At 41.8% G+C, this 24,491-nt stretch overlaps 1 protein-coding gene across 2 annotated transcripts in view; it reads right to left on the bottom strand.

Moving 5' to 3' along the window:
- LOC133543044 (growth hormone-regulated TBC protein 1-A-like) overlaps positions 1-11,819 on the bottom strand; it is a 27,561-nt gene extending 15,742 nt beyond the window's left edge. The window contains exons 1-3 of one of the 2 annotated variants that reach the window (XM_061887426.1): positions 11,325-11,819; positions 3,772-3,923; positions 3,531-3,689 (exon numbers count right to left, since the gene is read on the bottom strand). In XM_061887426.1, the coding sequence (XP_061743410.1) occupies positions 3,531-3,689; positions 3,772-3,923; positions 11,325-11,389 (376 nt within the window). In that variant the 5' untranslated portion in view covers positions 11,390-11,819. Of the gene's footprint in view, positions 1-3,530; positions 3,690-3,771; positions 3,924-6,084; positions 6,221-11,324 lie in introns of those variants that run through there. The other variant, XM_061887427.1, reaches the window with a different exon arrangement.
- Between the last annotated feature and the right edge of the window lie 12,672 nt (positions 11,820-24,491).

Raw genomic sequence — 24,491 nt, 5'->3', positions numbered from 1 at the left:
TAAATAACCCAAAAATGTATAGTTTGTTGTTTTCTTACTGTACCCAAAATGAACAGAACGTGACCTCTAAACCAAGGTACGTACCGAACCGAAATTTTTGTGTACCGTTACACCCCTATGTGCTATACAAGCAGTCCTGCAGCGTGTTTACTTGTGTGTGATATCATTTGCGATACAAGCAGTCCTACAGTGTGTTTACTTGTGTGTGATATCCTGTGCTATACAAGCAGTCCTGCAGCCTGTTCACTTGTGTGATATCATGTGCAATACAAGCAGACCTACAGTGTGTTTACGTGTGTGATATCATGTGCGGTACACTCGAGGGAGTACTGGAAAGTGCTCCCCCGGGTGATTCCCTTGTCCTACTGGGGGACTTCAACGCTCATGTTGGCAACGACAGTGAAACCTGGAGAGGCGTGATTGGGAAGAATGGCCGCCCGGATCTGAGCCAGAGTGGTGTTTTGTTATTGGACTTTTGTGCTCGTCACAATTTGTCCATTACAAACACCATGTCCATAAGGGTGTCCATATGTGCACTTGGCACCAGGACACCCTAGGCCGCAGTTCCATGATCGACTTTGTAGTTGTGTCATCGGATTTGCGGCCTTATGTTTTGGACACTCGAGTGAAGAGAGGGGCGGAGCTTTCTACCGATCACCACCTGGTGGTGAGTTGGCTGCGATGGTGGGGGAGGATGCCGGACCGACCTGGCAGGCCCAAACGCATTGTGAGGGTCTGCTGGGAACGTCTGGCAGAGTCTCCTGTCAGAGAAAGTTTCAATTCCCACCTCCGGAAGAACTTCGAACATGTCACGAGGGAGGTGCTGGACATTGAGTCCGAGTGGACCATGTTCCGCACCTCTATTGTCGAGGCGGCTGATCGGAGCTGTGGCCGCAAGGTAGTTGGTGCCTGTCGGGGCGGCAATCCTAAAACCCCTTGGTGGACACCAGCGGTGAGGGATGCCGTCAAGATGAAGAAGGAGTCCTATCGGGTTCTTTTGGCTCATAGGACTCCGGAGGCAGTGGACAGGTACCGACAGGCCAAGCGGTGTGCGGCTTCAGCGGTCGCTGAGGCAAAAACTCGGACATGGGAGGAGTTCGGGGAAGCCATGGAAAACGACTTCTGGACGGCTTCGAAGCGATTCTGGACCACCGTCCGCCGCATCAGGAAGGGGAAGCAGTGCACTATCAACACCGTGTATGGTGCGGATGGTGTTCTGCTTACCTCAACTGCGGATGTTGTGGATAGGTGGAAGGAATACTTCGAAGACCTCCTCAATCCCACCAACACGTCTTCCTATGAGGAATCAGTGCCTGGGGAATCTGTGGTGGACTCTCCTATTTCTGGGGCTGAGGTCGATGAGGTAGTTAAAAAGCTCCTCGGTGGCAAGGCCCCGGGGGTGGACGAGATCCGGCCGGAGTTCATTAAGGCTCTGGATGCTGTGGGGCTGTCTTGGTTGACAAGACTGTGCAGCATCGCGTGGACATCGGGGGCGGTACCTCTGGATTGGCAGACCGGGGTGGTGGTTCCTCTCTTTAAGAAGGGGGACCGGAGGGTGTGTTCCAACTATCGTGGGATCACACTCCTCAGCCTTCCCGGTGAGGTTTATTCAGGTGTACTGGAGAGGAGGCTACGCCGGATAGTCGAACCTCGGATTCAGGAGGAACAGTGTGGTTTTCGTCCTGGTCGTGGAACTGTGGACCAGCTCTATACTCTCGGCAGGGTTCTTGAGGGTGCATGGGAGTTTGCCCAACCAGTCTACATGTGCTTTGTGGACTTGGAGAAGGCATTCGACCGTGTCCCTCGGGAAGTCCTGTGGGGAGTGCTCAGAGTATGGGGTATCGGACTGTGTTATTGTGGCGGTCCGCTCCCTGTACGATCAGTGCCAGAGCTTGGTCCGCATTGCCGGCAGTAAGTCGAACACATTTCCAGTGAGGGTTGGACTCCGCCAAGGCTGTCCTTTGTCACAGATTCTGTTCATAACTTTTATGGACAGAATTTCTAGGCGCAGTCAAGGCGTTGAAGGGTTCCGGTTTGGTGACCGCAGGATTAGGTCTCTGCTTTTTGCAGATGATGTGGTCCTGATGGCTTCATCTGACCGGGATCTTCAGCTCTCACTGGATCGGTTTGCAGCAGAGTGTGAAGCGACCGGAATGAGAATCAGCACCTCCAAGTCCGAGTCCATGGTTCTCGCCCGGAAAAGGGTGGAGTGCCATCTCCGGGTTGGGGAGGAGCCCCTGCCCCAAGTGGAGGAGTTCAAATACCTAGGAGTCTTGTTCACGAGTGGGGGAAGAGTGGATCATGAGATCGACAGGCGGATCGGTGCGGCGTCTTCAGTAATGCGGACGTTGTACCGATCCGTTGTGAAGAAGGAGCTGAGCCAGAAGGCAAAGCTCTCAATTTACCGGTCGATCTACGTTCCCATCCTCACCTATGGTCATGAGCTTTGGGTCATGACCGAAAGGATAAGATCACGGGTACAAGCGGCCGAAATGAGTTTCCTCCGCCGTGTGGCGGGGCTCTCCCTTAGAGATAGGGTGAGAAGCTCTGCCATCCGAGAGGAGCTCAAAGTAAAGCCGCTGCTCCTCCACATCGAGAGGAGCCAGATGAGGTGGTTCGGGCATCTGGTCAGGATGCCACCCGAACGCCTCCCTAGGGAGGTGTTTAGGGCACGTCCAACCGGTAGGAGGCCACGGGGAAGACCCAGGACACGTTGGGAAGACTATGTCTCTCGGCTGGCCTGGGAACGCCTCGGGATCCCCCGGGAAGAGCTAGACGAAGTGGCTGGGGAAAGGGAAGTCTGGGTTTCCCTGCTTAGGCTGTTGCCCCCGCGACCCGACCTCGGATAAGCGGAAGAAGATGGATGGAGATGGATAGATGGATGGATATCATGTGCGATACAAGCAATCTTGCGGCGTGTTTACTTGTGTGATATTTGCGATACAAACAGTACTGCAGTGTGTTTACTTGAGTGTGTTATCACGTGCGATACAAGCAGTTTTGCAGCGTGTTTACTTGTGTGATATAATGTGCGATACAAGCAGTCCTGCAGTGTGTTTACTTGTGTGTGATATCACGTCCAATACGAGCAGCCCTTAAGAGTGTTTACTTGTGTGTGATATAATGTGCCATATCCGCATCTTCCTTTATGAATTATTACCACTCCACTTCAACTTAAAGACTGCATAGGTCCAATCCAGATGATTAATAATAAATAAATTTGTGTTTTTTATACTTATTGTTCTGGGAGTGATTTACCATGAATTGATTAACATGAACCCTGACTTAAACAAGTTGAAAAACTTATTGGGGCGTTACCATTTAGTGGTCAATTGTATGGAATATATACTGTTTCATATAATGTATTCTCTTTCTTTGCAATCTACTAATAAATGTTTCAATCAATCAATCAATTTCACTTAATCAAACCTTTTTGTAACATTTCGCACTATAAAGTAATAACTATGTATTTATGATCCAATTGGGCTCCAATATGGTATCGGAAGTTAGAATGTTGTATAAAAAACAACCTGTGGAAATGCTCTCCACCACCTTGGCGTCATGTTGAGCTGCCAGCAGCGACTGGTAGTAGCCTGGGTTCTTCTCCAGTTGGTTCTGGGCCCCGCTGGTTGCCATCCAGATGAAGGCCCGGTGCTCATTGGGCACCCCTTTACGTATGTAACGCTTCACTGAATGGGAGGGAAAACATTGAACGCTCACTGCCAGACTCTGACAAACTTTGTTGTGACCCTTTTTCCCCTCCACACTCACATTTGGCGTTCCTCTGCACCTTGCGTTTGCCCTGCAGCCGTTTGGACCACTTGATGGACCGTTTGGTGAGCACAACCAGGTACTCGGACATCAGCTCTTCATACGACTCGTAGTCAAAGTCTTCTGGCCGCTCGAAGCCGTAAGGATCCACCCTGGGTGGAATATGTCACAAGGAGCTAATCAAGCAGTCAAAATTGAAGCAGCTGATTTAATTTAACGTCACGGAAAAAGGTTACGTTTCATTAACATGACCAAAACTGAGCACTGGATGTGCTCAAACAGTACTTTTACACACTGAAATATTTGAATTCACTTTTTAGAAAATGAACTATTTTTTTCTTAAACATTTTTGTATTGGTTTTCAGACAATTGAAACAAGTTGTCAAAGATACATCAAATGTGCCGTTTTTTTATAACAATTATTCATAGAAACCAGAGAAGTCAACATAAAAACATAAGTTTGATCATAGTACGCCTATACTGGCTCACCTGCACTGGCTTCCTATGCACTTAAGATGTGACTTTAAGGTTTTACTACTTACGTATAAAATACTACACAGCCTATCTTGCCGATTGTATTGTACCATATGTCCCCGCAAGAAATCTGCGTTAAAAGGACTCTGGCTTATTCGTGATTCCCAGAGCCCAAAAAAAGTCTGCGGGCTATAGAGCGTTTTCTACCCGGGTTCCAGTACTCTGGAATGCCCTCCCGGTAACAGTTTGAGATGCTACCTCATTAGAAGCATTTAAGTCTCACCTTAAAACTCATTTGTATACTCCAGCCTTTAAATAGACCACCTTTTTAGACCAGTTGATCTGCCTTTTCTTTTCTTTGTTCTCCTCTGTCCCCCTCTCCCTTGTGGAGAGGGGGACCCAGGATGGACCGTTCGTCCAGGGTTGGGACCCAGGATGGACCGTTCGTCCAGGGTTGGGACCCAGGATGGACCGTTCGTCCAGGGTTGGGACCCAGGATGGACCGTTCGTCCAGGGTTGGGACCCAGGATGGACCGTTCGTCCAGGGTTGGGACCCAGGATGGACCGTTCGTCCAGGGTTGGGACCCAGGATGGACCGTTAGTCCAGGGTTGGGACCCAGGATGGACCGCTCGCTTGTGTATCGGTTGGGGACATCTCTGCCCTGCTGATCCGCCTCCGCTTGGGATGGTTTCCTGCTGGCTCCACTATGGACGGGACTCTCGCTGCTGTGTTGGATCCACTTTGGACTGGACTTGTCACGCCAAATTTCTTCCCCCCTACAAAAACCTCCCCCCCGGAAGACATTTGGCGTGACAGCCCCTCTAATGCTGAAGGACCCCAATGAGGGTGGAAGGACCTTAAAGCAGCCCACACAGCTGCCTGTTTTAAAAACATTATAATTGGCTGATTGTCATTGGTGAAAAATAACGGTGAGGAAAAAATATTAGCATTCCAGCATGCACATTTTCAAGCTATTTTTGCTTCGCTAATTTTGCAGCTGTAACCCTTAAGAGTCATATAACTTGCTTAAAGCAGCCCACACAGCTGCCTGTTTTAAAAGCATTATAATTGGCTGATTGTCATTGGTGAAAAAGAACGGTGAGGAAAAAATATTAGCATTTCAGCATGCTAACCTCTCAAACTATTTTTGCTTCGCTAATTTTGCAACTGTAACCCTTAAGAGTCATATAACTTGGTATTATCACACCCTCATGGGGTTCCTTCAGGCATTAGAGGGGCTGTCACGCCAAATGTCTCCCGGGGGGAAGGTTTTTGTAGGGGGGAAAGAATTTTGGCGTGACAGCCTCTCACCGTTATGTAAAATCCACTATGGATTGGACTTTCACAATATAATGTTAGACCCGCACGACATCCATTGCTTTCGGTCCCCTATGCGGTCCTCTCCAAGGTCGACGTCCCATTGGGTGTGAGTTTTTCCTTGCCCTTATGTGGGCTCTACCGAGGATGTCGTTGTGGTTTGTGCAGCCCTTTGAGACACTTGTGATTTAGGGCTATATAAATAAACATTGATTGATAAAACCACAGACAGCTGCATGCGTGAATGGCCTCACACAGAGCTATAGCAACCCACAACCACACAAAAGGCCCATCATCCAATTGTGATTCAATCAGGGTTCATTTGGAGATCGGTTTCTTCTACATATCACAGAAAAGCACCCCACAGTTCTTGAAACTTTGCAGGACGTTTTTCATTAACATTATTTGAAAGTGTCAAGCTAGTGTATTTTGGAAAAGTGGAGCCGTACTTAACTTAAATTATAGCTTTTTTTGAATTATTATTATTATTATTTTGTTGGCATTGAAAATTGCAACATTACCTAGAGGTGGTTTGGCCGAGTCTGCTCTCAGTGCCGCTGGAGTGTACTTTGCGGTGGCGAGAGTGGGTGGCTCAAAATGGTGCCTTTAAGATGGTTACGTAACATGATAATCTACACTTAGCTTAACCTTTTTTTTACAATGACTGAAGACGTCCCAGGTGTGTGTTTGGAACAGACTGGATGATGAAGGCAAATGTCGGTTGGGAGTGACTAAAAGGCCAAAATAACATCTCTATTGCCAAAACAAAGGCTGTCGATATGCTGGCTTGAGAAGTAAATCCTTCCTGAATAAAAACAGCAAAGAGTGTGGAAAGTGTGTCTAGTCTGCAGGGATGTCATTAACCAAAAAAAAAAACATTAGACCTGTTCAATTAACACGTTTTATTAGATTATAATCCAATCCAATCCCCTTTATTTATATCGCACTCTACTTTTGACCCAGCAGATTTGGTCACATTTTCAGTAGACTCATAATAAATTCATAAAACAAAAGGTAAAGTACCAATGATTGTCACACACACACTAGGTGTGGCGAAACTTGTCCTCTGCATTGGACCCATCCCCTTGTTCTCTCCTTGGGAGGTGAGGGGAGCAGTGAGCAGCAGCGGTGCTGCGCCCGGGAATCATTTTTGGTGATTTAACCCCCAATTCCAACCCTTGATGCTGAATGCCAAGCAGGGAGGTAATGGGTCCCATTTTTATAGTCTTTGGTATGACTCAACCGGGGTTTCAACTCACAACCTACCAATCTCAGGGCGGACACTCTAACCACTAGGCCACTAACCAAACTTCATGAATGTCTTTTGTGACAAACAAGTAGAGTGCTCCAATCACTCTTATCACAATAAAATAAGAGTTGTAGAAATTATTGGAAACTCAACACAGCCATGACATTATGTTCTTTACAAGTGTATGTAAACTTCTGACCACGACTATATATACATACAGTATAAACACATTAGGGGTGTAACGGTACATGTATTTGTATTGAACCGTTTCGGTACGGGGGTGTACCGAACGAGTTTCCACACGAACATATGAAGTAGCCGCCTAAGCTAAAGTCTTAACAAGCTGCTGCGCTCCTTTCTGCTTCTGTCTCCTACACAGCACCCAGCATTGTCCCACCCACACAACCATCTGATTGGTTACATATATAGCAGTTACAGCCAATCAGCAGTGCGTATTCAGAGCGGTAACAACCAATCAGCAGTGCGTATGTATGCATGTAGTCAGCGCTTCAGCGTCGAGCAGACAGGTGTTTAGCAAGTGAGCAGCGGACTCTCCACAAATTATATTAAACACCTCCCAGTCAACGTTCTTGATGACGTTCTAGAAACAAACTGCAGCTCAGCTCGCTCGCAGTCCTGGCTTGAGATGAAGGCTAATTAACTTTTAGCTCATTGTGCGGTGTGTGTGTGTGTGTATGCTAGTGATATAATAATGTAACTGCATCATTAAGCCTACATGAACTCCATGGTGTTCAGGGATGAATAGTCTCTCCTATTGCTATTGTGCTATTTTTCAGCTATAGTTACATTAATCATTAGTAATGTAGCAGCCTAGTTTGAATGGCAGGGTCCCTGCTATCACATGTTGATAAAAATATAACATTTACATTATAAAAATCAACTACAGGCTTCCCAAATGCTGTAATAAATTAAGCATGATGAGTTGACTTGAAACTTTTTAATGTTGCACTTTTTATATGTAGAAGAAAAGTTTTTTCATTGTATTTAAACTGAGCAACAATTTGAGGCAGTGTAATGTGGATTAATGTCGGCAGAATTATTATAGTGTTCCCAATGTTAAAAGGATAAAACCATTAATTACAAATTTGGTAAATAAATAATCAAAAAATTTATATTTTGTTGTTTTCTTACTGTACCGAAAATGAACCGAACTGTGACCTTTAAACCGAGGTACGTACAGAACCGAAATGTTTGTGTACCGTTACACCCCTAATATACATACATACATATATCCAGTTGTGAAATTTGCTCGCACCTAAATAGTCCAAAGTCAACTGTATTGTAAGAAAATGGAAGAGTTTGAGAACAACAGCAACTCAGCCACGAAGTGGTAGGTGTGAGAAATTTTGTGGAAGCGGAATTATGATGTGGGGTTGTTTTTCCAGGACTTGGGCTTGGCCCCTTCGTTCCAGTGAAAGGAACTTTGAATGCTCCAGGATACCAAAACATTTTGGACCATTCCATGCTCACAACTTTGTGGGAACAGTTTGGAGCGGGCCCTTTCTTCTTCCAACGTGACTGTGCACCAGTGCACAAAGCAATGTCCATAAAGACATGGTGTGGATGAACTTGACTGGCCTGCACAAAGTCCTGACCTGAACCCGATAGAACACCTTTGGAATGAATTAGAACGGAGACTGAGACCCAGGGCCTTATCGATTGGTGTGACCTCACCAATTGCGCTTTTGGAACAATGGTGGAAAATTCCTATAAACACACCCCGCAACCTTGTGGACTGCCTTCCTAAAAGAGTTGAAGCTGTAATAGCTGCGAAAGGTGGACCGACATCATATTGAAACGTATGGGTTAGGAATGAGATGGCACTTCAAGTTCATATGAGTCAAGGCAGGAGGCCAAATACTTTTGGCAATATAGTGTAAAATTATGTAGTGAGTGTGGGGTCAAACCCAAACTCGCGATATTTCAGCCACCTTCTCCGGCGGGGTTTCGACATCATTAAAGGCCTACTGAAATGATATTTTCTTATTTAAACGGGGATAGCAGGTCCATTCTATGTGTCATACTTGATTATTTCGCGATATTGCCATATTTTTTGCTAAAAGGATTTAGTAGAGAACATCCATGATAAAGTTCGCAACTTTCGGTGTTAAGAGAAATGCCCTGCCTCTACCGGAAGTCGCAGACGATGACGTCACACGTGTGGGAGCTCCACACATATTCACATTATTTTTAATGGGAGCCTCCAACAAAAAGTGCTATTCGGACCGAGAAAACGACAATTTCCCCATTAATTTGAGCGAGGAAGAAAGATTCGTGTTTGAGGATATTGATAGCGACGGACTAGAAAAAAAAAAGATAAAAAAAAATAAGTTAATAAAAAAAAACGCGATTGCATTGGGACGGATTCTGATGTTTTTAGAGACATTTACTAGGATAATTCTGGGAAATCCCTTATCTTTCTATTGTGTTGCTAGTGTTTTAGTGAGTTAAATAGTACCTGATAGTCGGAAGGGTGTCTCCACACGCAGTGTCTCAGGGGAGTCGATGGCAGCTATGGACGGCACAAGCTCAGCTTTTCTCCGGTAAGAACTTACTTTTTAACCGCAATTTTCTCACCAAAACCTGATGGTTGACATGTAGTCGGGATCCATGTTGGCTTGACCGCGCTCTGAGCCATAAGAAAGTTTCACCTCCAAGAATTTTAAACAAGGAATCACCGTGTGTTTGTTTGGCTAAAGGCCAAAGCTTCCCAACTCCATCTTTCCACTGTGACTTCTCCAATATTAATTGAACAAATTGCAAAAGATTCAGCAACACAGATTTCCAAAATACTGTGTAATTATGCCATTAAAGAGGAACATTATCACAATTTCAAAAGGGTTAAAAACAAAAAAAATTAGTTCCCAGTGGCTTGTTGTATTTAAAAAAAAAAATGTCAAAATGTTACCGGTCCCCGAATATCCCTAAAAAAGCTTTAAAGTGCTTGATTTTCGCTATTTGCGATGCGACTATCCATTTCCGTGACGTCATACAGTGCTGCCAATGTAAACAAACAACGGCGAATACCTAAGCAAGATATAGCGACATTAGCTCGGATTCAGACTCGGATTTCAGCAACTTAAGCGATTTAACAGATTACGCATGTATTGAAAAGGATGGTTGGAGTATGAAAGTATTGAAGAAGAATCTGAAGCTATTGAGCGAATAGCTATTGACGCTATTCATAGCCATAGCATGGCCGAATAGCTGCGTTAGCATCGCCAGTAAAATGTGCGGACCAAACGATCAGGACTTTCGCATCTCGTGACACTGGAGCAACTTAAATCCGTCGATTGGTAAGAGTTTTTTTCGCATTAAATGTGGTTGGAAGGAAACGTAATATAGTTGCAAATGCATCTGCAGGTTATCCATACATCTCTGTGCCATGTCTGCTTTAGCACCGCCGGTAAATACCATGTTAGCATCGATTAACTGGCAGTCAACATCAACAAAACTCAACTTTGTGAATTTGTTGACTTTATAGTTGCAAATGCATCTGCAGGTTATCCATACATCTCTATGCCATGTCTGCTTTAGCACCGCCGGGAAATAGCATGTTAGCGTCGATTAGCGTAGCATGTTAGCATCGATTAGCTGGCAGTCACGCCGCAACCAAATATGTCTGATTAGCACATAAGTCAACATCAACGAAACTCACCTTTGTGATTTCATTGATTTCATCGTTGCAAATGCATCTGCAGGTTATCCATACATCTCTGTGCCATGTCTGTCATCGCCGGTAAAATGTGGAGACACTCCGGCACATTCAATGGGGGTCTGGCGGCAGACACTTTCGCATCTTCGGGCCAGTGGTGCAACTTGAATCCCTCCCTGTTAGTGTTGTTACACCCTCCGACAACACACCAACGAGGCATGTCTCCAAAGTTCCAAAAAATAGTCGAAAAAACGGAAAATAACAGAGCTGAGACCCGGTGTTTGTAATGTGTTGAAAATGAAAATGGCGGCTGTATTTCCTCGGAGACGTCACGTTCTGATGTCATCGCAAAAAGAGCGATAAATAGAAAGGCGTTTAATTCGCCAAAATTCACCCATTTAGAGTTCGGAAATCGGTTAAAAAAATATATGGTTTTTTTTCTGCACCATCAAGGTATATATTGACACTTACATAGGTCTGGTGATAATGTTCCCCTTTAAAGCAGACAACTTTTAGCTGTGTGTGTGCGCAGTGCTCATACTTCCTAAAAACCTGTGACGTCTTACGTTCACGTCATCATTACACGACGTTTTCAAGACAAAACTCCCGGGAAATTTAAAATTGTAATTTAGTAAACTAAAAAGGCCGTATTGGCATGTGTTGCAATGTTAATATTCCATCATTGATATATAAACTATCAGACTGCATGGTGGGTAGTAGTGGGTTTCAGTAGGCCTTTAAGGTAGCCGTCCCAGCAGGTGAACATATCCCCCTAAACACGGCTACAAATGTTGTAAGTAAGTTTTAAAGAGGTAAGAAAGTAGAAAAGGTGTTACCTGTCCACTCTGTCTTTCGCTGTGCCGCCATTGAAGTTAGTCCCGATGGTCGTCGTCTTCTCCATGGTCTCTTCTGTCTTTATTTACTCCTCTTTTTTCTTTAATTCGCTCGACCCGACGCACTTTCGGATAAAGTTTTTTTTTTATTCAACTCGACGCTTTAAATGAAAGACGTATGAAAAGTGAAATACATGACAACACCGCCTACGTTGTATCCATATGGAGATAACTTTGTTTGACTTTTACCGCCTTTCACGTGCACCTGCTGCCCACTTCCGTGTTACCGACACGGACAACAATACCCTTCCATCAATCTCGTCCGTGTTGTGAAAAAAACAAACAACAAAACACGTTCAATGGTTAGACAGTCAGGGGAAAGCGCTCCGTCGGGTGCGGCTAAGGATACACTTTAAGACCTCGGTGGAAGATTTCACACTGGCTTGCCCCGGACTGGAAGATCACACGGTGCTTTCAAGCACATCACGTAATAATGACAACTCTCACACACTTGTTGTCCATTTCATCATGGTGAGTTTAAAGAAAATCCGTCGTTAGAGTTAGTTTTATTCGCAGACGACACAACTGCTTTCTTTTCAGGAGAGAACACACAGTCATCCAGTTATTCATTTTCTGATATGTTAGCTGTGCATGGAGCAGCATTTCTTTGAAATTGTAGCCTAATAGATTAAATATTTATACTGTATGCACTACATTGACTAATTATGTATATATATATATATATATATGTGTATATATATATATATATATATATATATATATATATAATTTTATTTTATATTTTATATTTCTATATATATTTCTATATTATATATTTACTTTATAGAGTGAATGGACCATTTTCTGTTTCTTTCTATTGACAATATTGTTAGTTTAAAAATACAAGGCAATGCATATGCATTGCCTAAGCTTACAAGCTTAGGCCTGTTGCTGTAGTAAATAGACCTCCTTTTTAGACCAGTTGATCTGCCGCTTCTTTTCTTTTTCTCCTCTGTCCCCCCCTCTCTTGTGGAGGGGGTCCGGTCCGTTGACCATGGATGAAGTACCGGCTGTCCAGAGTCGGGACCCAGGATGGACCGCTCGTCGGGACCCAGGATGGACCGCTCGCCTGTGTATCGGTTGGGGGCATCTCTACGATGCTGATCCGACTCCGCTTGGGATGGTTTCCTGTGGACGGGACTCTCGCTGCTGTCTTGGATCCGCTTTGAACTAAACTCTCGCGGCTGTGTTGGAGCCACTATGGATTGAACTTTCACAGTATCATGTTGGACCCGCTCGACATCCATTGCTTTCGGTCCTCTAGAGGGGGGGGGTCTTCTCCAAGGTTCTCATAGTCATCATTGTCACTGGCGTCCCACTGGGTGTGAATTCTCCTTGCCCACTGGGTGTGAGTTTTCCTTGCCCTTATGTGGGTTCTTCCGAGGATGTCGTAGTCGTAGTGGTTTGTACAGTCCTTTGAGACATTTGTGATTTAGGGCTATATAAATAAACATTGATTGATTGATTGATTGATAGTAGGGCCTAGTGATATATCACTAGGATAAAATAGGAAACTAACAATATAGTGTTAAGAAACTAACAGTAGTGTTAGTTTCCTCTTTTATCCTATAGCAAGAACAGAAGGGATTTTGAAAATAAGATAAACGGGTCCAAAATGGACCCGGGCCAGATGAGCCAGGGTTTTTATGAGTCCGTTGCTGGTCCGCGGAGGATGTATGTGCGGTATGTGCGGGTCCCAAGCGCATCCGCCACGGAGGTAAGGTTTTGATCACGGATGCGTAGCGGATCCAGCTCGGAGCCTTGGCGGGTCCGCGACCCGCCTCCGTGGCGGATCCGCGACCCGCCTCCGTGGCGGATCCGTTCCTGAGGACCGGTGGACCCCGATACGGGTCCGCTGTGGAGTCTTCTTGCTGTGTGGGAAGATAATACAAATAATAACGGAAGAAATTAACTAATTAAAAAAATGGTTTGATAAAAACAGACTATCTTTGAATCTCAGTAAAACTAAAATAATGCTATTTGGTAACAGTAGAAAAGAGCATCAGACACGAATACAAATAGACCAGGGGTCGGCAACCTTTACCACTCAAAGAGCGATTTTGACCCGTTTCACAAAATAAAGAAAACAATGGGAGCCACAAAACTGTTTTGAAATTTAAAATGAAATAACACTGCATTCAGAGTTTTTTTTATTTTGTGCTATGTATAAACCAGGGGTCTCAGACACGCGGCCCGCACCTTAATATGAAAATTTAATGATAGTGGGGCCCGCAAGTTTTATATGAATGCCGCTTGACAGCATCACACTTGCCAACCCTCCCGAATATTCCAACTATTCTCACGAATGTTTGCAGAATTTTCCTCGATTGACAATAATAAGGGCATCCTATGAAGGTGCTGCCTTTGGCGCCCCCTACAACACGTTCAATCAGCTTGCCTGCCCAGCCCCATGTCGTATGAGGCTTCTGCAGACACACGCCAACGATTGCAAGGCATACTTGTTTAACAGCCATACAGGTCACACTGAGGGTGCCTGTTTAAACAACTTTTACACTCTTACTAATATGCGCCACACTGTGAACCCACACCAAACAAGAATGACAAACACATTTTGGGAGAACATCGGCACTGTAACACAACATAAACACAAAATAACAAATACTGAGGTGGGCAAGATTGGGGGGGCGGGGTTTGTTGCTAGCGGGTTTGTATAATGTAGCCTGGAAGAGTAGGGATGCATGGGATTCTGGGTATTTGTTCTTTTGTATTTATGTTGTGTTACAGTGCCGATGTTCTCCCAAAATGTGTTTGTCATTCTTGTTTGGTGTGAGTTCACAGTATGGCGCATATTGGTAAGAGTGTTAAAGTTGTTTATATTACAACCCTCAGTGTAACGTGTATGGCTGTTGAGTAAGTATGCGTTGCAGTCACATTTGTGTGTTATCAGAGGCTAAATATAAAATGTGACCAGTTGACACGCTGATCACACGATGTAAAAGCGGGCGCGACGACATGTTGTAGATGAGGTTAAAGGCATTGCCGTCACTGCACACCTTCAGCATTGAAGTCCAGGTGAAAATTGGAGAATGTTATCCCCGGGTGATTTCTCAGAGAGGCGCTAAAATCCGGAAACCTTCCGGAATAATCGTTGGGTTCGGCAATTTAGCAGCTGAGCCACATCAGAGTGGTCAAAGAACCGCGGGTTGCCGACCCCTGATTAATAGATGGAGTAGATATTGAAAGGGTAAAAGAAACCACATTTTTATGAGTATTAATAGATGATAAAATGAACTGGAAATGTCATATACAAAACATACAACACAAGGTGGCAAAAAGCATTTCAATAATGAATAAAGCAAAATACGTCCTGGGCCAAAAATCACTTTATATTCTCTACTGCTCGCTAGTGTTACAATATCTGAGTTCGCTGGTGGAGAGCAGATACTGCCGGGAGCTCATGGAGGAGCGCTTTGACCAGGAGAATGGACAATATGTTAACCCTTGCCATTGTTTTTATAACATGCTACTTGCTGCTTTGTGGGGAATCTATATAAATGTCTCCTTGTAAAGTTCAGTGACATGATACATACATGATACATACGATATATATCTCGATATTTTGCCTCAGCCTTGAATGAACACTTGATGCATATAATCACAACAGTATGATGATTTTATGAGCCTACATTAAAACATTCTTGTTCATACTGCATTATTATATGCTCATTTTAAACTTCCATGCAGAGAGAGAAACCACAACTAAGTCAATTTACAAAATCTGTATTTATTAATCAGTTATCAAGCAGTGGCACAAAGATTCATGTCATTTCAAAACAAAGTGCAAGATTGTCATTTCAAAACAAGCTATTAGTGCACTTTTGTGCATGATGTCACTAAGATTACATATCAAAACAACACCAAATTAAAGTGCACTTTTTGTATAGAACACCACTACAATAGTTAGTACCAACCTCCTTGTGTCCTTGAGCAAGACACTTCACCCTTGCTCCTGATGGGTGCTGGTTAGCGCCTTGCATGGCAGCTCCCTCCATCAGTGTGTGAATGTGTGTGTGAATGGGTAAATGTGGAAGTAGTGTCAAAGCGCTTTGAGTACCTTGAAGGTAGAAAAGCGCTATACAAGTACAACCCATTTATTTATTATTTATTATAAATATGGGGAAACAACTACAAATGTGCGCTACCCCTGTACAATATCCCGCCCTAATACCCTTTGAGTGCAATACGTCCGACACTGATTGTTATTTATTACTTCGGTACTCTTGTCCTGTTCTTTATATTGTACAGTATTTTGTATTTCTACAGTGTTTTGTATATTGTACAGGATTGCTAGTTATTTGTATTGGATAGTAGTCTGTTTATTTCAATTGTTAGTTCAATTGTGTTATTTATTTACCCCATATTTGTTCCCACAACCGCACCTTAAGTTGGAGTCTTTAGTCTCGTTATGTGCAAATATAATGACAATAAAGTCTATTCTATTCTATTCTATTCTACATTCGTTAACTGTGTTACAAAAAATATCATTTAGAATAATACATAATGTTGGATATAGAGAACATACAAACCCTTTATTTTAAGTCAAAAATATTAAAGCTCGATGATTTGGTGAAATTGCAAACAGCTAAAATAAAGTACAAAGCAAATTATAACCTACTACCAAAGAATGTACAACAATTCTTCTCAGCTAAAGAGGAGAAATATAAGCTTAGAGGAAAATGTAATTTAAAACATTTGCATGCACGTACAAAACTATTGTGTTACTCATTCACGGATGTCATTTTGCTATCTTGCTGTAAAGGTCAGTGAATGAATGTAGATATTTGTGAACGCTCTGATGTGGGAAAGGGGTAGGATTAATTAAGCTTTGCTTCTTCCTACTCCTTTTCCGACATGATGTATTGTGAAATGATATGAAATTGCCTGATGTATAATGTTTTATGTCATGTTCAAAATAAACTAAGAAAAAAAGAAAGAAGAACTTCTCGCTGTAATCCACTCACAATTACATGTCAGTCAACCTTTATCTTTAAATTACTCCCTAATACTACTAATATGTGAATTTGCAAACAGCTAAAATTGTACACAAAACAAACTATAATCTGCTACCCACGAATATGGAAGGTTCGACAAAAACAGACTATCCTTGAATCTCAGTAAAACTAAAGTAATGCTATTTGGTAAGAGTAGAAAAGTGTTTGTATTATCTCCCAATTTATTAAATAACTCCCCAATGCTCAATAATAGATGAGTTAGAATGTGACAGTTTTTCCAGATGACCGTGAAGGCAGCACCAGCAGTTGTTAAACACGCCCTTTTCCTTGCTGCCTGCAGCACAGGTAAACAAAGGATCTGTTGGGCTGGAACATGTGAAACAATAACACATATCCGCTCCACCTTTCAGGTAAATAAACATTGCATGACAGAAGCAGGTTTTATGCACATCTCATCCAATTTAATATGTGTACAGCAAGTCATTATTTAAGTTGGATTTTATGTTATAGCCCTTTTACACCCATAATTGCTCATTGTTTCTACTTTTGCAGACACTGTCACTCGCCAAATCTTTTGAAATATAAAAAAAAAAGGAATGTCAAACTGGTTTTCATTGGGGGCCACCTGGCAGTTATGGGGCCGCCTGTAACAGGGAACTAATGTGGGTCTGGATTTCAGTGGCGCAGTGGGAGAGTGGCCGTGCGCAACCTGAGGGTCCCTGGTTCAAATCCCACCTAGTACCAACCTCGTCACGTCCGTTGTGTCCTGAGCAAGACACTTCACCCTTGCTCCTGATGGGTGCTGGTTAGCGCCTTGCATGGCAGCTCCCCCCATCGGTGTGTGAATGTGTGTGTGAATGGGTAAATGTGGAAGTAGTGTCAAAGTGCTTTGAGTACCTTGAAGGTAGAAAAGCGCTATACAAGTACAACCCATTTATCATTGTTAATTATATACATTTTCTTAAGTAGACTGTCGATTTTAGAGTAAAACTTTACATTTACAAAATGTTACTGTAAAATAGTGTTTTTTGCAAAATTTTTACGGAAAAAGCTGTCAGCTTTACCATGAATTGATTAACGTGGACCCAGACTTAAACAAGTTGAAAAACTTGTTTAAGTTACCATTTAGTGGTCAATTGTAAGGAATATGTACTGTACTGTGCAATCTACTAATAAAAGTTTCAATCAATCAAATCAATTAAAGCTTAGTTGCCAGAATTTTACCAGTAAATTGTTTTTTTACAACTTTAAATTGTGAAAAGAAAAACAATACAAGTTCCTCTTTTCAATCACTCAATCAATCAATCAATGTTTATTTATATAGCCCTAAATCACAAGTGTCTCACAGGGCTGCACAAGCCACAACGACGTCCTCGGTTCAGAGCCCACATAAGGCCAAGGAAAAACTCACAACCCAGTGGGATGTCAATGAGAATGACTATGAGAAACCTTGGAGAGGACCACAGATGTGGGTGACCCCCCCTTCCCCCCCCTAGGGGAGACCGGATTCTCTTATATTCTGGAAACTGAACTGCCAGTTTTTCTACAGTAAAAACAAATGTATAATTTTTCCATTTACAGTGACACACTGTTAAAAACAAGATTTTACAGTAAAAAATATGGCAGCTCAGTCAACAGAATTTTAATGCACTTTTTTTTCAAATTGCAGTAATATGCTGTAAAGAACACTGTGAAATGCGTGGTCATTTTTATTAGTTTGAAAAGGACAAGCGGTAGGAAATGGTTGGACGGATGGGTAGTTTGCTGTAAAATCATAAATCAAGCAGATATTTAAGTATTTATTTTTATTCAGACAAAAAAACATTTGGAAAGTATGCCATACTTGCCAACCCTCCCGGATTTTCCGGGAAACCCTCGAAATTCAGCACCTCTCCCGAAAATCTCCCGAAATTCAGCGGAGCTGGAGGCCACGCCCCCTCAAGCTCCATGTGGACCTGAGTGCGGACAGCCTGTTTTCAAGCCCTCTTTCCCACTATATAAACAGCTTGCCTGCCCAATCACGTCACAACATCTACGGATTTTAATAAAAAACTGCACACACAAGGAGACGAAGCAGAAGAACGAGGAAGTTACAGCCATGGCGACGCCGTCTGTAATAATGATTCTATGTTGTCTGTCGCCATCTCCTGGTGAATGTTGGCTATAGCGTTATGGGGTTGCTTTTTGATTGGCCAACGATTTATGTGGTGTTGCTTACCTGACGGAGAGTGACTCTCGCCAGTATGCAAATGGGAGAACAAAGGTTACTCAAATAGTGAAAGGCAGGGGCGTCACTAGACCTAATACTCTACTGGGGCACACCTGGGCACAAATAATTCATGTGAGCGTGCAAAGCGCGCAAGCGAAAACATTTTTAGCACTTATTTATCATAAAAAATACATAAATAGTGCTTTAAACTATGGAATCATATCAGATTATGTTGTATGGATCTTTGATTAACCACCTGAAATTAACTAATGCATTTGACCTACTTGTGCACTTTTTTACTCCAGACTTCTAAACTGCTACTGGTAAAAGCAAAAAGGAAGAGCAATGAATCTTTTTCAAATATATATTGCAGTAATCATCTGCAAATTTAATATCTACAAAAGTAAAACTAAAAATAAAGCACCCCTACATCTCTGGGTTCTTTTATATTATTTAATTTCCATTTATGGCAATGTGGCTAATCCTATTTCAGATACACAAAACTATAACATATACACAAAACAATAAAGCCACAGTAGTAGAATAAATGAACAACTGTTGTGTGTCTGTTCAGGGAATCATTTTCTGAGAAGTAAACTGTAACGTCTCCGTTTCATTTTTGCAAAGTGGTCAACCACTCTGGACAGACATGGAAATATTACAGTAACTGTTATACAGTTGACCAGTGGTTCCCAACTGCTGGGTCGTGACATAAAAGTGGATTGTGTGTCATTTTCAGTGAGTCGCAGTCAGATGTGTGGATGAAAAAAAAAAGTTTAGGGAGAAAAAAATTAAATTGTGGCAACAAAACCAGATAGCCATTTTTCTAGTGACTATTAGTGAGTATTTCAGCAAAAGGCAAACCGACTAACAAGTTGGAGGAGGACTCAGGACAGACATGGAACTATATTTAAAAAAAATCTAAATGGGGCAACAAAACCCGATATTTTCAGCCATCTTTCTGAAAACAAATACAGAAATGTTACTATTTTTTCTGGAAACAAAACCAGATGCTTTAGCTGTAGCCATTTTTCTGGTGACAAAACAAGATTATTTTAGTCAAAGTCGCACCGATTAACAAGACAAGTCTACTGTGCTATTTTTCTGTGAAATAAACTTGAATGATTTAAAAATTTGGCTCACGACTTGATGATATGGAAAAATGTTTTTCTTCCTGAAGATAAACCATTTGAGAAGCACTCAACTCACACATGCTTACTCCAAATCATCATTGATGCAGAACCAGCAGACAATAACCAACATTATGTTTCATGTTCATTGGAAATTCCCCCGACAGCTCGTACAGCAAATGAATATGTTTGTCTTGATACAAGGAATAACGTTAGCTAACTTAGCATCAACTTAAGACAATGATGTTGCCTAGCTAGCTAGGACTTCACTTACATCTCTCATTCCTGCTGCTTCTTCCCTGCTGCGGGCGAATAACTTTCTGATATCCATCTAGGAGTTACAGTTTGAGTCAAATCAAAATCAAAATAATATAATTAAATTGTTGTTGGCTAACATTACCTACCTCATGCAGTGATTCTCATCCCCTCTCTCTCTCTCTCTTTCTCAACTGAAGTCTCTATCCACACGTGAATAAATTACCATATTAATTAGCCATGTGCTCATTGTTACGTGGAGTGAATACAGTAGCAATCAATTACCATACTAAGTAGTATGTGCGCTGTTGTCTATGTTATGTAGACTTAAAACTCTGAAGCTTTTTTTTTATTGGTGAAATTTTTACTGGGGCACTGCAGATCATCACTGGGGCACGTGCCCCAGTGAAATCTGTCTGGCGACGCCACTGGTGAAAGGTAAGTGTTGTTGGTTTTATTTTAGTAACCAGCAAGCACAGTACAGTTAGTAGAACAACTGTGTTTTTATTACTGTGTATTAGATAGGTGCCGTCTGAAATTCAAATATTTATTTTATTTATATATATATAATAAAATAAATATATAGCTAAAATTTACTGATGTATTTCATATATATACACATATATATATATATATATGTGTATATATATATATGAAATACTCGAGTTGGTAAATTATGCTCTACTCTTAACCACGCCCCCAACCACGCCTCCGCCCCACCCCTGACCATCTAACTCTTCTTCTTATCAACCATCCATCTTACTTCTCTTCTTCTTATTAACCATCCATCTTACTCCTCTTCTTCTTATCAACCATCCATCTTACTCTTCTTTTTAACCCTCATCAACCAACCATCTTACTCCTCTTCTTATTAACCATCCATCTTACTCCTCTTCTTATTAACCCTCATCAACTATCAATCTTACTCTTCTTCTTATCAACAATCCATCTTACTCTTCTTCTTATCAACCATCCATCTTACTCCTCCTCTTCTTCTTATTAACCATCCATCTTACTCTTCTTTTTAACCCTCATCAACCATCCATCTTACTCCTCTTCTTATTAACCCTCATCAACTATCCATCTTACTCTTCTTCTTATCAACCATCCATCTTACTTCTCTTCTTATTACTAACCATCCATCTTACTCCTCTTCTTATCAACCATCCATCTTACTCCTCTTATTAACTCTCATCAACCATCCATTTTATCAACCATCCATTTTACTCTTCTTATCAACCATCCATCTTACTCTTCTTCTTATAAACCATCCATCTTACTCTTCTTCTTATCAACCATCCATCTTACTTCCCATCTTATTATTAACCATCCATCTTACTCCTCTTATTAACCCTCATCAACCATCCATTTTACTCTTCTTCTTCTCAACCATCCATCTTACTCTTCTTCTTATTAACCATCCATCTTACTCCTCTTCTTCTTATCAACCATCCATCTTAATCCTCTTATTAACCCTCATCAACCATCCATCTTACTCCTCCTCTTCTTCTTATCAACCATCCATCTTACTCTTCTTCTCATCAACAATCCATCTTACTCTTCTTCTTATCAACCATACATCTTACATCTCTTCTTATTAACCATCCATCTTACTCATCTTCTTCTTATCAACCATCCATCTTACTCCTCTTATTAACCCTCATCAACCATCCATCTTACTCTTCTTCTTATCAATCCATCTTACTCTTCTTCTTATCAACCATCCATCGTACTTCTCTTCTTATTAACTATCCATCTTACTCCTCTTCTTCTCATCAACCATCCATCTTACTCCTCTTCTTATTAACCCTCATCAACTATCCATCTTACTCTTTTTCTTATCAACCATCCATCTTACTCTTCTTATCAACCTTCCATCTTACTCATTTTATAAACCATCCATCTTACTCCTCATCTTCTTATCAACCATCCATCTTACTCCTCTTATTAACCTTAATCAACCATCCATCTTACTCCTCCTCTTCTTATCAACCATTCATCTTACTCCTCTTCTTATTAACCCTCATCAACTATCCATCGTACTCTTCTTCTTATCAACCTTCCATCTTACTCATTTTATTAACCATCCATCTTACTCCTCTTCTTCTTATCAACCATCCATCTTACTCCTCTTCTTATCAACCATCCATCTTACTCTTCTTCTTATCAACCATCCATCTTACTCCTCTTCTTAACCATCCATGTTACTCTTCTTCTTATCAACCAACCATGTTACTCTTCTTCTTATCAACCATCCATTTTAGTCCTCTTCTTCTTATCAACCATCCATATTACTCCTCTTATTAACCCCTCATTAACCACCCATCTTGGTCCTCCTCTTCTTTTAATCAACCATCTATCTTACTCCTCTTCTAATCAACCATCCATCTTACTTCTCTTCTTCTTATTAACCATCCATCTTACTCCTCTTCTTCTTATCAACCATCCATTTTACTTCTCTTATTAACCCTCATCAACTATCCATCTTACTCTTCTTCTTATCAACCACCCATCTTACTTCTCTTCTTATTAACCATCCATCTTACTCCTCTTCTTCTTATCAACCATCACCTTTTAATAGACTCCCTTTTTAGACCAGTTGATCTGACGTTTCTTTTCTTTTTCTCCTATGTCCTACTCTCCCTTGTGGAGGGGGTACGGTCCGATCCGGTGGGAATGTACTGCTTGCCTGTGTATCGGCTGGGGACATCTCTGCGCTGCTGATCCGCCTCCGCTTGGGATGGTTTCCTGCTGGCTCCACTGTGAACGGGACTCTCGCTGCTGTGTTGGATCTGCTTTGGACTGGACTCTCGCGGCTCTGTTGGATCCATTATGGATTGAACTTTCACAGTATCATGTTAGACCCGCTCGACATCCATTGCTTTCGTCCTCTCCAAGGTTCTCATAGTCATCATTGTCACCGAAGTCCCACTGAGTGTGAGTTTTCCTTGCCCTTATGTGGGCCTACCGAGGATGTCGTAGTGGTTTGTGTTGTGGTTTGTGTTGTGGTTTGTGCAGCCCTTTGAGACACTAGTGATTTAGGGTTGTATAAGTAAACATTGATTGATCCATTTTACTTCTCTTATTAACCCTCATCAACCATCCATCTTATCAACTATCCATCTTATCAACCATCCATCTTTCTCTTCTTCTTATCAACCATCCATCTTACTCCTCTTCTTATCAACCCTCATCAACCATCCATCTCACTCTTCTTCTTATCAACCATCCATCTTACTCTTCTTCCTATCAACCATCCATCTTATTTCTCTTCTTCTTATTAACCATCCTTCTTACTCCTCTTTTTTCTTATCAACCATCCATCTTACTCCTCTTATTAACCCTCATCAACGATCTCTCTTACTCCTCCTCTTCTTCTAATCAACCATCCATCTTACTCTTCTTCTTATCAACCATCCATCTTATGTCTCTTCTTCTTATCAACCATCCATCTAACTCTTATTCTTATCAACCATCCATCTTATGTCTCTTCTTATTAACCATCCATCTTACTCCTCGTCTTCTTATCAACCATCAATCTTACTCTTCTTATTAACCCTCATCAATAATCCATCTTACTCCTCCTCTTCTTATCAACCATCCATCTTACTCCTCTTCTTTTTAACCCTCATAACCATCCATCTTACTCCTCTTCTTATCAACCATCCATCTTACTCCTCTTCTTATTAACCCTCATCAACTATCCATCTTACTCTTCTTTTTATCAACCATCCATCTTACTCTTCTTATCAACCATCCATCTTACTCATTTTATTAACCATCCATCTTACTCCTCTTCTTTTTATCAACCATCCATCTTACTGCTCTCATTAACCTTAATCAACCATACATGCTACTCCTCCTCTTCTTCTTATCAACCATCCGTCTTACTCCTTTTCAACCATCGATCTTACTCCTCTTCTTATTAACCCTCATCAACTATCCATCTTACTCTTTTTCTTATCAACCTTCCATCTTACTCATTTTATTAACCACCCATCTTATTCCCCTTCTTCTTATCAACCATCCATCTTACTCCTCTTCTTATCAACCATCCGTTTGACTCTTATCAACCCTCATCAACTATCCATCTTACTCTTCTTATCAACCTTCCATCTTACTCATTTTATTAACCATCCATCTTACTCCTCTTATTCTTATCAACCATCCATCTTTCTCCTCTTCTTCTTATCAACCATCCATCTTATTCCTCTTCTTATCAACCCTCATCAACCATCCATCTCACTCTTCCTCTTATTAACCATCCATCTTACTGTTCTTCTTATCTACCATCCATCTTACTTCTCTTCTTCTTATTAACCATCCTCCTTACTCCTCTTCTTCTAATCACCCATCCATCTTACTCCTCTTATTAACCCTCATCAACGATCCATCTTACTCCTCCTCTTCTTCTAATCAACCATCCATCTTACTCTCTTATTAACCCTCACCAACTATCCTTCTTACTCTTCGTTCTTATCAACCATCCATCTTACTTCTCTTCTTCCTATTAACCATCCATCTTACTCCTCTTCTTCTTATC

The sequence above is a fragment of the Nerophis ophidion genome, linkage group LG25 (genome assembly GCF_033978795.1).
Source record: "Nerophis ophidion isolate RoL-2023_Sa linkage group LG25, RoL_Noph_v1.0, whole genome shotgun sequence".
NCBI classification, from domain to species: Eukaryota; Metazoa; Chordata; class Actinopteri; order Syngnathiformes; family Syngnathidae; genus Nerophis; species Nerophis ophidion.
This window is presented reverse-complemented; position numbering and strand designations above follow the sequence as displayed.